The sequence below is a fragment of the Dromiciops gliroides genome, chromosome 4, assembly GCF_019393635.1.
Source record: "Dromiciops gliroides isolate mDroGli1 chromosome 4, mDroGli1.pri, whole genome shotgun sequence".
Lineage (NCBI taxonomy): Eukaryota > Metazoa > Chordata > Mammalia > Microbiotheria > Microbiotheriidae > Dromiciops > Dromiciops gliroides.
Genome location: NC_057864.1, coordinates 138,179,522 through 138,195,930, shown reverse-complemented (window position 1 = coordinate 138,195,930; position 16,409 = coordinate 138,179,522). Strand labels below are relative to the sequence as shown.

Genomic DNA, 16,409 nt, shown 5'->3' with positions numbered 1-16,409 from the left:
ACTATCTATTTACTGAGCTAGACAAAAGAATCTTTGTTTCCTTTGGTTTGTCCCAGGCCAGGGCTGAATTTATAGAATGGGGGGTTGGGGTGGGGGTGGGGGATAAAGGACTGAGGAACTGATCTGAGTCCACTGAAGAAATCCATTATTAATGATTTTTTTTTCACACTGACTTTACTAGGTTCCTGACTGCTCATTCACACAGGAATATTGCCCATTTTAAGAGCATGAGCAAACCAGATTATATTTGAATTTTTGGTTTTGACAATTCTAGTCAATCCAGCTCAAGAGAAAGAAGAGGCCATCTTTCTTATCTCTTTGATTCTCTTTTTTGAAAATCCTCAAAATGTCTCTGCTTTGTAGGAATTTCTTTATTAGTTTGGAGTGAAATGAAAAATTCTTTATCATTAAAATGACTGTTCACAGTCATCATGTATTTAAAGAATGAAATAAAAAAGTAGAAAAATTAGGATTTTTTGATTATTTAAAAACTTGTAAGATACAGTTTTAAATGCCAACAAAATTTAAAAAGAAAAAAATATTTTTAAAGAGTCAAAAGTGAATTTAGTAGAGGGATCTACAGGATTTCCACTAAGTGCACAAAAAGTTCTCTCTTCAAGTCTCATCCAAATACTTCAACTTAAATTTACTGGTAGCTATTTCAGGGGGAAAAATGTGGTCTCTGCAATCATTAGCTTGTTATAAAGAAACCTTTTTTTTTTTCTTCTGCAAATGTTTAGAGGGAGGATTAAAGACAATTTATTGCTTGGGTAGAAAGTAATAAAAGTAACAACAATGGAGTGTCTTCTAAATTGTCATCATTTTCTGGAATTACTAACAAGATCAACCCCAGCAGGCTTTTTATGTCCAAAGGAATCGCTTTCATTTGTCATGCTTTAATGTATACTGTATCATTAATCTTCTTGCCACTGATATTGGATTGTATTTGTTTCATTGAATTGTAAAAAGTAAATGTTTCATTCAGCTGTATATAAGATGAATTCCTTCATCAGAGCTTTGCCACAGACAGGATTTGAGAAGTGTATTTATTATACATTTCTCTTGGATAAATTGGTCTTCTGCATAAAAGGATTTGGTTAAGATGTGAGTGTCTGCCTTTTTTGTTGTTATTTTTCCAGGAACACAGTATTCACGGTCCTAAAAGGAGAGATGATCTTTGAAACACAAAGTAGCCTCACAGACTCGTAGATTATTTTTTTTGTTTGTTTTTTTGCGGGACAATGGGGGTTAAGTGACTTGCCCAGGGTCACACAGCTAGTAAGTATCAAGTGTCTGAGGCCGGATTTGAACTCAGGTACTCCTGAATCCAGGGCCGGTGCTTTATCCACTTCGCCACCTAGCTGCCCCCTGACTCGTAGATTATTAATCAAGGCCCGGAACGTTAAAGACTATCTAGTTCAATCCTAATATATGATCGATGAGAAAATTAAGGCCTAGAGTGGGCAACTTGGTCAAATTCACTCCACTAATCATTCAACAGCAAGTTCGTTTCTTCTGTTCCACAATCTAAAGGATACCTCTTTTCTATTTCCATAGACAAAAAGACTATTTCCTAAAAGTATAAATTTGAAAAGGGAATCTTTAAATGAGGCCAAAGTATGAATTGTTTTTCAAGTTCCTTCATTAGTTCACAGGTGAGAGACAGTCTATGTCTCTCCCCAATAAAACCTTCCAATATTGTTCTTCAGAAAACGAAGTTTTAAAAACAGGGTGAGGGGGCAGCTATGTGGTGCAGTGGTCAAGCACCGGCCCTGGATTCAGGAGGACCTGAGTTCAAATCTGGCCTCAGACACTTGACACTTACTAGCTGAGTGACCCTGGGCAAGTCACTTAACCCTCATTGCCCTGCAAAAAAAAAAAAAAAAAAAAAAAAGCAGGGTGAAAAGCAAATATTGATTCTATCTGAAAATCCTTTCAGCCTGGTAGGATCACCCTAAGCTTATGCTTTGCCAGCTTGGGCTTGCAGAAGGAGCGAGCAACCTCCTACCTTTGCATTGTCTCCAAAAGGAGATTTTGGAATTTGTCTTTATTACTTTTGATAGGTATCATTTTTCAAAGCTTTCCATTATTTCTTTGGGGATACAGGTTAGAAGTCCTTCTCTGAAGGTTTTACTGGCTATAAAGTTCTCACTTGCTAAAGCAGGAATTGTTTATTGTACTTCAGCTTGTGTTTCAAAATTTATTCTCCCCCTCTTTAGAGTAAAAGAAGCAGAGGAAGTGTGTAGGCAGAAAAAAGAAAAATCTCTGTATAAAATAAAGCCGAAACATGACTCTGGAATTGTAAGTATATAGCATTCTCTTTGTTTATGACCTATGGGTTTCAGAACTTGCTCTTAAAATGCACATGAGACTACACACAATTAAACTGGTCTATTATTTCATTCTTTTCCCTTTATGCTGATATCAGTTGTGAGTTTCTTGTTTAGCTCATGAAATTGCTCAGAGACAGAATGCTGCTGCTGGGCTGGGACAAGAGCAATCAGAATCTTCAGACTGAAAAAGAAGATGAGACTGTTGAGGAAAGGAAACCTATTTCTCAAACTTTCTCCAGACTTCCCTTTGAAGTTAGAGTAAATGTTACAATTCGATTAGCTTTATTGGGATGGGGAGAAAAATGGGAAATTCCAACTAGTGTTGTCCTTTGCCTGGGGCTGTGAAAACTAAATTCAGAACCAGGAGTGACATTACAAAGTTGGTTGCTTTAACAGATGTCAGATAATGAGCTGAATTTAACCACCCAAGTTAAAATTTTCCTCTTGCCCACTTGATTCATTTAAATAATGTGACAAATTATTATTTGTGGGGAAGGCAGCATTAAGCTTACAAGTTTTCTTCACTAGCAGTGAAGCAAATAATTTTGTATAATGTATATGTTATGGGGTATGCAAACTGATAATTAAATCATTGAAATTTAGATTATGGAAAAGTGATTCATCATAAGGAGTTCTGCAGATAATTTTGTTTAGGTAACACATTGTATTGATTGTGTCAAGCCCAAGAATATTACAGATATTCCTTAATGGGATCCATAACTGCTCACAAGAGTTTGGTCTAATTGTTAGCAATGGGAAAAAGAAAGCAAATAGAGAATATCTCTTAATCAGACAATGATATGCAGTTGAATGGACAATCCATTGAGTTAGTGTGTCAGGGCATATATCTTGGACTGTTTGCAAATGGACAATGAACTGGACCAAGACTGAACAAGGAACACAGCAGATTGGGCTAAATTTGGAATTTCAGTGCTTTAAAAAATCATGTGGTGGGGCAGCTAGGTGTCACAGTGGTTAGAGCACTGACCCCGGAGTCAGGAGGACCTGAGTTCAAATCCAGCCTCAGACACTTAGCACATAGTAGCTGTGTGACCCTGGGCAAGACACTTAACCCCAATTGCCTCACCCCCCCAAAAAAATATCATGTGCTGTTTCTAAAACAAAACCCATCTTTTCAAATGCTAAATTATATTTTCCTAGGATTGCTACATGGCTGCAATACTATAATCTCTAAAGAATCAAAATTATAGGTGACCCAAATGGCAATGGAAAGACATCACTGGGTATAGATAGTTTACAGCAAATTACCAAGGATGACTTAACTGCAACAAATGGCTTAAAATAAATCATCCCAGAAATTTATGATCAGGAAAAATGTGGAATAGCCCGGAAACAACAGTAAGGGAAATGAGATGGATAGCCCACATAATGCACTGGTATTTATCTAATGTTAACACATAAAACTATTGCAATGCATAAATTCTTCATGGGGGATTTATGGCAAAATATGAACAAGAGTAACACAGATTGAAACCATGTCACTTCACTTCTGTTGAATTGGAGGGAATACCCACATCCATGATATTACAGATCCATTGAAGTATCAAATTACAAAGTTTGGAAAATAGTTTGGTGCCACCAAAGACAGAAGATACTAAATGAGTGCTTGGTTTTTTATTTTAAAATATAAAGCACTTTGGTAATTGAGTTTTGACAGCATTGTCCTCAAGACAAGTTATTACTATTATCTAAAATGGAATATTATTAGAAAGAAAAAATGATATGATTGGGAAACCATATTTTTCTTACTAACACTATTTTCCTTCCTATTCCTACAAATCATAGTTCATTTAATTTGGGTCAAGTTTCAAATTTCAGCTTGAAATGTATTGTGCAGACAGCCTCTTTTCAGTACTTTCCTTCCTTAATTGAAATATATGTTTAAAAGGTCATAAGTGAAGGGGAATATTGACTAATTTGTTAACTCTAGTCACATTTCTCTGAGACTGGTAAAGAAACATAGTACATAAAATTGGAGGAAAGTCTGGTTGATTTGGGGGCAGAGGCATATGGTGGTGAAAACATTTTTTTTAACATAATTCAAAGCTAAAGATTAAAAGCACTTACCCTGTAGTTTGTGTAAGTTTAATGAAAACATTGAAAGGAAGCTTACACATGAAAGGTAGGTAGTATCTTCCTTGAAATCTATTCCATGTGGAAGAGTTATGCTTAGTACATTGGGGATTGATATCACTGAACTTCATGTAAATGGTGGTGTCTAACTTTATTTCCTATCTTGTCTGTTTGTTTTCAGAAAGCAAAGATAAGCATGAAAATCTGATCACCTAAAGTCAGAATGGATATATCATTGCCACTATGTCAACAAAGTTCAATGTATTTAGGGGGGAAAGGAAACTACATCATTTGGATCATTGTTTTTCATCTTGACCTAAGTCTAGCTTCTGTTTTCTTGACTGATTCACTGATCAATTCCACTGTACTGTGCACAAATTAAATATAAAAAGTAAAATAATTAAATTTATTGACCCAGAAAATAAACTACTTTTTACATTAAAAAAAACCACCTCGTTTTACATGCAATATGTCCTCCTTTTGCGGCAATCACTTGTATAGTTTTATTTGAGATCCCCAAATGTTCTTTATCATGAAACAACCATTTTAGCACATTGATTTTTACGTGTATCTTTGACTAACAGTGAATTTTTCCTTGTTCATTGCCTAAAAGTTTTAAGTAGATTTAGATCAGACAATTTGCCAGGCTTGTGACACAGTGACACATCTCTTGAATACATTTCCCTAACCTTTCATGATATGTTATAGTTCAAAGCAGTGGTTTACCATCTCCATTTGGTAATTCCTGTATTTGTAGAACAACTCTGTTTCTTAGTATATCAAGATAATTATCAGACTTCATCTCTCCCTCGATGGGTATAGACTTCTAAGTTCTCTGGAAGATTTTTTTTAAAGTCTCCAAAATATTCTTTGCAGGTAAATGTTTTACAGTGTGAAAAAGAATTCCAGATCTTACAGGCTCACATGGACTTATTTTAACACTGTTTTTGGAATAGCCTTGAAAGAAAAAAAATAAATTTCATCAACAAAAGATAACATTTCCCAATCTTTTTGCATTTGTTTTATTTTACACATAATGAGCATTATTTATTCATAACAATGGTTAGCACCTTAATTTTAACCCTTTTGTTTTTACTATTCTTCCAACTTCAAGAAGCATACACAGCGTAGAGGAATCAATATCAGATGTTCGAGCTGGAAGCACCTCTCTCACAAGGTCTTTGCTTGTTTTTTTGAGGATTAAGTAGGTTGTTAGAGAGCAATTGTTTATCAGTTTGGGTGCTTTGTTTTTAACTACATTTCACTTTGCATGTTGGTGTAAACTGATATTTAATTTGAAGCTTGACTTATCCTTGATTTTCCCTTGTCAAAAGCTACTAAAATATCCCTAAGAGTAATAGAAGTATACACTTTAAGAGGTACAACTTTTACACATTTTCTCAGAGTAATACCTATTCTTAAAAACCACTGAATTAACAACAACAACAACAACCAGCAATATAGAGGACTGAAATATGTATGGCACAAAATCTAGCCTTCAAATGATAGTAATCTGACTAAATATAAGGAAATCTACTCAATCCATTTTCATCTGGCTAAGGACTGATGTTCTAAGTCAGCTTGATGCCAACACATATCACAACTGTTAACCATTCCAAAATGAAACTAGATCAAAAGTGCTATTTTCCCTAAGTAATTTATATGCCGCATCACAACACATTCAAAAGCAACAGCAAAAGTAACCCACTGAGTTAGACTAGCAGGAATACCTTTTATTTTATTATATTAGATCATATAATATTTTATTTTAAAGCCTATGGATTAGTACCAGAATACCATATAAGAATACACATAGGGCAGCATCTACAATTATTCTAAACCTAGTGAAAATTTAAACTTGATTTTAAGCCCTTAAATTGCTGTGATGTGTATTGTTTCCATTTCCACTAGCAACTACACTCCACCACACAGCACTGATATTTGGGAAGGAAAATGCTACTCCTAGTGAATTACTTGCATCAGTCTCATGTCCACATTTGTATTCTTCATTTTAAATATTTAAGTGCTGTCTACCCAGTATAATCAATGCTTTCCCAACTCATTGGTTGCTCTCCATACCCAAATAATTGTGAAGAAGATGATTATGGGTATTTTTTTCCAATTGCTAAATTATTCTAGATACTGAATGGGGTCAGGAGAGTTAGGAAGGAGGCCCAACCACAACCAAAAGAAACTGCTCTTTGCAATTAACAGGAAAGCAAAGGATTTTTCATTTTAATGAGGATTTTTTTTATCTAGTTTTAAATGTTCTGTCCTAAAAGAAACTAATGATTTTCTTAGGTACAATTATTTATTGTTTTGTTTTTTGTGGGGCAATGGGGGTTAAGTGACTTGCCCAAGGTCACACAGCTAGTAAGTGTCAAGTGTCTGAGGCAGGATTTGAACTCAGGAACTCCTGAATCCAGGGCTGGTGCTTTATCCACTGCGCCACCTAACCGCCCCTTAGGTACAATTATTTAGAAATAACAACCTATCTTTCTCATTACTGTTTCATATACCATCTCAAACGACCCTTTAAAAATATTTGGAAGGAATTTAAATGCCACAGATTTCCACAGCTTGTGGAAAGAACTGGAATAAAATAAGCCCCTGATTGAATTTTATTATTTGCCACCTTCCAGGGTATTTGAGCAACACTAAAAAGGAATCAGAAATGTCCTTGGCTCTTTCCCAATTAATAATATGCCAGGATAATTTAAAAGATGCAAAATGAGAATGTAGTTTTATTTGCTATCAAATAGATTGTTTTTAAATTACTTTAAAGGGGTTGTTTTTTTAGTTTTCTTCTAGCTTAGAGGAAAAAAAATTGATGGGCTTTAAAAAGTATTATGGTGGCAGTAGCCCTACCCAAGGTGATTCCTTTAAAAAAAAGTATGTGGTAATAGTGTTTTGTGGTAAAAGGGGATAAGTTTTGCTATTTTGAGCCAGCTATGGATAGCAATTAGAAAGCATAGGCTACTTCATAATCACATTATTATTTATGTAAAGTAGAGTCTGATGTTCTTATATTTGGGATTTATTTTAAGTGTAAAGATAGAGTAGTTTGTTTATTTTATAGCCTTCCTGTTTCCCTCAACTACATGTATATTACCATACTACAATGAAGTAATAGGACATTTAACAAGATCATCATGTGCAATACTGTATTTAGTGTTTCTATTTCAATTTTTTCTAGAATGTTAATTTATATGAAAATAAAATGAATAATAAAATTGTTTTCTTATGTTACATGTGTTGCCTAAGAATATCATTTAAATCCTTAACCTTATTTTTTAAACCAGAAAAATATGAGAAATAAGATCATATATCTACTATATTTAGAAGGAACAGGAAAGATGAATTTCTATTGCAGGCCTGATCATTGTTAATTGTTTTGAAACATATATACAGGATACTTGTATTTTTAGAAGGAATGCTAGTTATTTTACTTTATCTTGGTAATTTGTTTTATTAGAAAATGAGTGTTATTCACAAATATTGAGTATTGTTCACCAATAATAAATATTAGATACTATATATTATACAAAAAATAAAATAGATGAAGGTTTGCTAGCACAGAAATATAAGTACATGGGTGAGCATGTGTGTATGCACACAGATGCATAAACACAAAGATTGGCTAGTCATATGAAAAGAATGAAGCATAAAGCTCTCAACATGTTGGATAGACAACATGGTGCATATATGTGAGAATATGGATGAGAATTAATGAGATCACAGATTACTTGGTATAGTGGAGACAAAATAAAACCACTATATTTAGTAATTTCTTTTAAAAAAAGAATTCATTTTTCTGTGTTTCTATAACTTATGAGACAATATGTTGGCTGGGGAGTAGAAAAGCAGGTAGGAATTTTTTAAAAAGACATTAAAAGAATTGCGAAAAAGAAAAATGAAAGATCCCAAGAATAATGCTTCATAAATAAATCCTACCCATGCCATTATTGCTAATTCTGATGAATAACTTCTTTCCTGTTGGGGGTATAGGTAATGCGCAACTTTAGATTTATGAGGCCATTTAAGAAAGGAAAACATCTTAAAATCATGAGGTTCATTCTTTTCACCTCTGCCTCTGACAACTGGTAAACACTGAATTTCCACACATTTGTACTGGGAAGGTAACATTATCTTTAATGACTGGAATTCTAAAGCCTTGAAACAACTCTTTTTATTTGCCTGATATATACTTGTATTATAATTTTGATAACATGGATTTTTAAGCCACTCTAGGAGCCATGTTACAGTACACTGTGAAACCAGCATTTTTCTGCCTGAGCTTAATTTACCATGTGCCACATTAAAATCTGCTTCATGAAAGACTTTGCTATAATGGTTTGTCCCCAAGTGATCATTTTCCTGATTATAGCTAACAGCTCTGATGTTTTAGAACACTTATAGAAACAGTGATTCATTAACATGATGCAAAAAATCTCCTGTATCTCTTACTTTGTTACTCTGTTATTTCAAAGTTACAAATTCAAAAAATGATTCACTTTATATAGGCTTTGAACTTAAAGAATTTTCTGAATTGAATAGGTAGCACTGTATTGGACTTTGGCACCCCCATGTGAATATGATGTAGTAACCTACCACTTAGAGGCATTTTAAATGACAGAAAAGGAAGGAGTTAAATTACAATTAATCAAAAAGCCTTGATTAAGTACAGATTATATGCCATGCATTATTCTAAGCCTTGAGACTACAAATACTATGGACATTTGCTGCCCTCAAAAAGCATATATTCTACTAGGGGATACAAAATGTTCACAGAGTGTACCTCCAAAAAGAAACCCATGTAATAGTGGGGTGGGAGGATGCCAACAACTAGGACAATCAGGAAAGGCCTCTTGAAGGAAATGACTAAGCTAAACTTTGAAAGAAATTTGGGATTCAATGTGGCAGAGGTGTGAAAAAAGGACTACTATTTGTCAGTGGGCAACAGGTAGGGACTGAGAACATAGTATGGAGAATCTGGTCTACCTCTTTTCTCAGATGTCACTAAAAGGGTCTAAGGGGAAGAGAGGTGAAGGCAGGAAAAGAGAGGAGAGGAACCTATCGCAGTCTGGTTGCTTTAAAGACACAGGCAGTTTTTTTTTTCTTTTCTCTTGGGGCAATGAGGGTTAAGTGACTTGCCCAGGGTCACACACCTAGTACATGTCAAATGTCTGAGGCCAGATTTGAACTCAGGTCCTCCTGAATCCAGGGCTGGTGCTTTATCCAGTGTACCACCTAGCTCCTCTGACCCAGGAAGTTCTTGACATGCAGTCAGTGGAAAGAGGTTGCTTCTACTTATGGGGTATGGGAACACAAAATGTCTTCTCCCAGAATCAGGTCTTGCATCTCCTTCATGGTTGTCTCCATCTTAAGTGATCTGGGCATGCAGCAAAGCCTGATTATACTCATTAGATTATCAATGAGTTGCTTTATGGGACTCAAAGTAAGAGCAAAATTTACTTGGAAAAACAAAAGATCTAGAATATCAAGGGAAATTAGAGAAAGAAAGTGGGGAAGAACAGCACTTATAGACTTCAAATTATATTGTAAGGCAGTAATCATCAAAGTCATTTGGTACTGGCTAAAACAGAGAGATAGATCAATGGAAAAAGTAAATAAGAGAAAATTTTTAAAAAACAGTGGAACTTGATAACAAAGTGTTAGATAAGATGCAAAATATAGCTTACTTAGGAAATGACTTATTGGATTAAAAAAACTACTTGGGAATTTATTAAACAGTCTGGGGAAAAGTAGTCTTAGACCAACCTTTTATATCATATTAACAAGATATTCTAAACAGATATAGTATTAAAAATCATACCGTAAAAATTAGGAGAGAAGATATATTTTTCACAGCCATGAGTAGGAGATATATATTTTAACCAGACAAGGGACAGAGGCAATTACAAAAGAGAATTAGGTAACTTTGCATGAAACTGAAAAGCTTCAACAAAAACAAAATTATTGAATCTATTATAAGCAGTAAAGTGGCCAAACTGGGGGAGGCGGGGAACCATATACATATTCGCATAAAATTTCTCTAAGGGTTTTGTATTCAACGTGTAGAATCAATTAAGATATACAAGGTGTCTAAAAAAAAATCTTAGTACATTTTTAAGGGCATTCAGGTGTCACAGTGGATAAAGCACTGGGGTGGAAATCAGAAAGACTCATCTTCCTGAATTCAAATCTGCCCTCAGACACTTACTAAATGTGTGATCCTGGACAAGTCACTTAACCCTGTTTGCCTCAGTTTCCTTATCTGTAAAAAATGACCTGGAGAAGGAAATGATAAACCACTCTAGTATCTCTGCCAAGAAAACCCCAAATGGCATCACAAAGAGTTGGATGTGACTGAATAACACAGTTTTAAGCTTTAATAAAGTAAAAAATCTAAATGCTATCATGTACAAAAATATTATTTAGAACTTTAGTTATTTAAATTTCCTTTATACTTAATTTTGTTATTTTGAATAATAAAATGGCAATTTTGAAAGAAACAGTTTCTGGATGACACCTTTTCAGAGTGAGGAGGTCTTTTTGCTTGGCTACCTTGGTGACCTGATCTATCTCCATTGAGGTTATTCTTTGCAGGGCCGTATCAGAACTGTCACATGTGCACGAAATCTTCTTTGGATGTCCTTAAGGCTAGGAATACAATTAAAATCTGCCCAGTCTCTGAATAGCAATCGATAAAAGTATTTACAAAGTATGAAAATTGACTTAGAGTGATGTTTAGCACAAAACACTAGTTATGTTTATTTTTAATTAGAAACAAATATTAAAATACTTAATTTTCAAAAGATTTTTAAATGAATTTGTAACATTTATACTTCCAAAGTCCTTAAAGATTAAAACTGCATTAATCTTGTAGGACATTTATACACACAGATACATATATACACATATATGTGTATATATGTATAGAATATATACACACACACGAGTTAATATCATATTCCATTTGCCAATAGGTTGTCAAAGGAAGGAAGTAATTTATGAAATGTATGCTATGTGCCAGGGACTGTGCTAAGTACTTTACAAATATTGTCTCCTTTAATCCTCACAATAATTCTATGATGTAGGTGCTATAGTTATCTTGATTTTCTAATTTAGGAAACTGAAGCAAACAGTTTCAGTGACTTGCCTAGGGTGACAAAGCTAGTAAGTGTCTGCAGCCATATTTGAACACAGGTTTTTCTATCTCCAGGCCCAATGCTTTATCCATTGAGTCACCTAGCAGGCTCCATCTTAGGCAATCCAGGCATTCATGAAGCCTGGTTGTATCAAATGACATGAACAAATAGTTCTCTAGGGAACTGCAAAGCATTAACAACCATATGAAAGAATGATCAAAATGATAAATGAGATGAACATCAAAAGAACCCTGAGGTATCATTTCATACCCTTCAAATTGGCAAAAATTTTAAAATCTATGTTGGAGGACTTGTGGGAAAAGAGGCATACTAGTGCATTGTTGGTGAAGCTGTGAATCAGCATAACCATTCAGGAAAAACAACTTGGAATTATGCAAAAAAATGACTAAAATATCTTTGACCTTTTGACACAGAGATTATACTACTAGGCTTATATCCCAAGGAAGAATTGAAAAGAGAAAGTCCCCATACCCAGCAAAGTATTTATAAAAGTACATTTTTGCATGTGAAAAGAAAGAATTTTTTAAAAATAGATATCCATCAATTGATGAATAGCTAAATACATTGTGTTCCATAAATGCAATAGAGCATGATCATACTCTAGGAATTGATGAATGTAATGAATACATTGAAACAAGAAAAGAGGCTTTGCAAACTGATATAGAGTGAAGAAGAGCCAAGACAACCATTTACATAGTGACTATAACAATGTAAACAGAAAGGAAAACCACAAAACATCAAAAGTGAATGCTGAAAAATTACAAAGAAGCATGGCTCCAAAGAAGAGATGTGAGAAGATACCCCTCAGTCCACACCCTTGCAAAGGTGAGAGGTCAGTGGTATGGTACATTGCAATTAAGTGCAGGATTTGGGGGGAGGGTTTTTGGATCAGGTTTTTTCCCTACCTCTGTGATTTTTAACTTCATTTTCTTTAAAAAAAAAATTATCTGTGATATGGGAAAACTCGAGGCAGGAGGTAGAGAAGGGAAAAGGCTTCTTAAGGAAATTTTGGTTGTTTGTTTTGGGCAGGGCAATGAGGGTTAAGTGACTTGCCCAAGGTTACACAGCTAGTAAGTGTCAAGTTTCTGTGGCCAGATTTAAACTCAGGTCCTCCTGAATCCAGTGCTTTATCCCTTGCACCACCTAGCTGCTCTCTTGGTTATGTTGTTTTGTTTTTTTTTTAAGACAATGATTAATTTTTTTTTAAAAAAAAGAAAAACTCTAATGCCAAATTGTGGAAGTCCTTGACTATGAGGAATACTGGTTTGATTTATTCAGTAGGCATTAAGGAGCCACTTATCATTTCTGAGCAGAGGAATGAGAATTGACCTGATCCATGAAAAACAAAGTTTATTCTGACACTGGTAGCAAGGTTGGATTACAGAGGGATAGGTGAAAACAGAAGTATGGACACCTGTTAGGAGAATATGATAGGCCAGGTAGATAATAATGAGAGCCTGTAATAGGGAATTTACATTGCCAATACAGAAAAAAATGAATGTCTTATCATAGAAGGAAAATAGATATGAGTTTCAAACTAATTTTGAATAATGAAAAGGATAGAATCAACAATAATCCGAAGAGTTTACACTTGGAAGAATAGGTAAACAATGATGCCACAGACAGACATAATGAAGCCAGAGAAGGAAAACATGTTAAGGGCAAAATAATAATAATAATAATAATAATAATATTTTAGTTTTTGACACAATAAATTTGAGTTGAGGGTAGGGGAGGAACAATCACTGAGGTGGAGGTATCATAAAGGAATTATTACCACCCAACTGTTCTCATGCTATAACATCTGGCATGTCAGTGGGCTAATCCTTATCTTAAACCCTTTTTTGACAACCACTATCAACTCATTCTATTGGGAGTGTCATCTTTTCTCATTCTCAATCACTAGTAGTGATTTTTTTTCTCCCTTTGAGAACTCATTCCTAATTATATAAATGAATCAAGGAGAAAATAAGATTTGTTTAGCAGTGAAATTCATTGAGATGCATCTATTCCAAAAAGAAGAAAATACTTTTACTGGAAATATTTAGAAGGCATCATGATCTATGGCATTTCTATAAATCTGTATTTTAGTATGCCTGTTTCTATTAGAAAAGTATGAATTAATAATGGAACTCTGTTGCAAGTTGCTATTTAAACATTGTCCCTACCATCATTTTCAGGTTAGGGGCATTGGTATTACCTCTTTCCCTGGCATTTTTCTGGTTTGCCCTAAGCAAATTAATCACCAAATAGCCAACCCATTGATGATACTCCTCTGTATGCTTAGCTAGGCTAGTTCTCATGAAACAAACATAGTCATTTGCCAGGACCAAACTTGAAGCCTTTCCAGACAGAAGAATCTCCAGAGTTTGTGTTCCTTATATAGAATTTTGAAAAGCAGACTTAGTCCTTTGCCTTGATGAAATGGATGGATGGATGGATGGATAGAGACAGAATATTTATTAAGCACTTACAATATGTCAGTCACTGTGCTAAATGATGGAAATAGAAATAAAAGCAAAAAGCAAGTCCCCTCAAGGAGGTTACATACGAATGGGCATAAACAATACATAAAAGGCTAACCTGGGTTTGAAGTGAGCATTACTGGTATGGATGTTTCCTCAAATAGAGTCTCTGGGAAGGAAATCACCAATCATAGGAGGCCATAGGGTGGGAGGTGCTAGAATGTAGGTAAAATTAAGGACTGAGCCTGGTTTGAATGAGATAGTGAGGGAGCAGAGTAGAATTTCCATGGCAGAAAAAAATATGGAACACTTCATGAATAAACAGAACTCCACTTTAGAGAATTATTAAGTCAGGGTGACAAGGCTTGTCTGATATCTGTTCATTTCTAAAACTGGAAAAAATAAGACAATAAACACATTTAGGAGCTTCCATGTATTTTAGAACACTAGACTAGGCTCTGGAGAGGACTAGTAAAATGATTAAGACATATTCCCTTACCTTGTAGAGTTTAGAACTCTGTAAAGACATATGATACATAAATACAAATAATAATAATTATAGAAATGTATTTCTTGCTTTGAAAAGCATTTAATAGATACATCATTTGATCCTCACATGAACCATGTGCAGTAGTATTATGTCCATTTTTTCCAGAAGAGCAAAGATCAATCACTCAAGGGCCAACAAGCATTAAGAGCTTACTTTATACCAGGCACATTGCTGAGCACTGGAAATACACAAATACAAAAAAAGAAAGACAGTCTCTGCCCTCAAAGAGCTTATATTCTAAAAGACTAAGATAACACATAACAGAAAGCTGAAAGGGGGTGGTAAGCTTTAGAGGTGGAATCAGAGAAGGTAAAGGATTTACTCTTCAGAATCACCTGGCCAAGAGGTGTCTGAGATGGGATTTGAACGCAAACCTTCCTGATTCTACTACTATCAGTAAACCATGCAATGCAAAATAGAGCATAAAAATTATGTAAGAGAATAAGTCAGACAGTTAAAAGCATTTATTAAGCACTTATGTTCCAGGCACAGTGCTAAGTACAGGGAATACAAAAATCAAAAGTAAAAACTGTTCCTTCCCTCAAGAAGATTACATTCTAATGGTGAAAAGACCTAAGTTAGATCCAAAGGAGGAAAATTAATTTCTAACCTGCCCAAGTTTCTCTATTGCTATTTTATTAACTCCTCAAAACATACTGAATCTAGAAAGGCAAAGATTGTTCTGTTGCAAATGCAGCAAGCCAAGTTTGTTAATTTTCTTTCTTTGAGATTAAGACTCCAAATATCATATGTTAGCCAAAACAAAAACAAAACTTTGCACTAAGTGGGAGACTCAGAGCCTAGGATTTGTTTTCTGAGCTCCTATTTCTGAACCCTAAATGAGGCTCCTGCCTCCCACTACAAAGAGGTACAAGCTGTTTTGCACCTAGTAGGTATTTTATAAAAGCTTAGTGAGTCAAATGTGATTTAAAATGCCATCTTGATGTGTGTATGTAATGTTGTTATATTATGCCATAAAGTTATTATTCTCTGGAGAGTTAGATCCCACAAAATTCCAGTGATGATGGTCATCTGTTTTTAATATGGTGGTTTAAAATAAAATAAGAAATAAAAACTTACCACATTGCTGCTTGTGATGTCTCCCCTCCCCCATGTGTGTTGGCAGAAATCCTTTTCTCTTTACTTGATTCAGAAATAAACTCTCCAAGTAATGTCACCATCCTTCAAAAATGATGCTTTGTACTTGTTCAGTGACCTCCCCCCCCCCATCTCCAAGGGAAGAAGAGACATGATCATAGGAATCCATGCCTTATTCTACATACATAACATTTTATTTTCCTAGAGAAAGTTACTTTAGCATCTGAATATGTTGTATTGACAGCCAGGTCAGGGACATTGCTAATATTCCTGACTAGCAAAGTGGATTTTGACTGTGTATTGCACCCTGATGAGAATGAGCTTTCCAAAATGGTGAACATTGTACTATGTAAATTATTTTTCTAATGGTCAAAGAAGAATCCATTAAGGTTTTCTTTGCTACTAATGCCAGCAAGGCTGACCACATTCTGGAATTCCCACACAAGATCAGGGTAATTGTGTAATGATGAGTATCCAGGATGCTGTGCTTTTTCAGTAACTTTAAAATTTTTGTGGGCCAGTAAATAATGCTGGGTGAGGAAAGAGGAGTTGTGGAAGCCCTGAAGTTGGCATAGGCAATGAGGTTGGAGAGGTAGGATGACAGCAAAGAAGTTATTTGTACTAAGAGTATTCTATCACCTTTTGACAAGCTACTATTAAAGAATAGAGAGATCCCAGAATTATAGGATTCTTTAAA

The 16,409-nt window shown here is 34.8% G+C and overlaps 1 protein-coding gene across 2 annotated transcripts in view; it reads left to right on the top strand.

The window, feature by feature from the left end:
* FMN2 (formin 2) overlaps positions 1-7,627 on the top strand; it is a 453,587-nt gene extending 445,960 nt beyond the window's left edge. For both annotated transcript variants that reach the window (XM_044003674.1, XM_044003673.1), the window contains 2 exons: positions 2,220-2,301; positions 4,609-7,627. In XM_044003674.1, coding sequence (XP_043859609.1) covers positions 2,220-2,301; positions 4,609-4,635 — 109 coding nt within the window. In that variant the 3' untranslated portion in view covers positions 4,636-7,627. The remainder of the gene's footprint in view (positions 1-2,219; positions 2,302-4,608) is intronic.
* Positions 7,628-16,409: the final 8,782 nt, after the last annotated feature.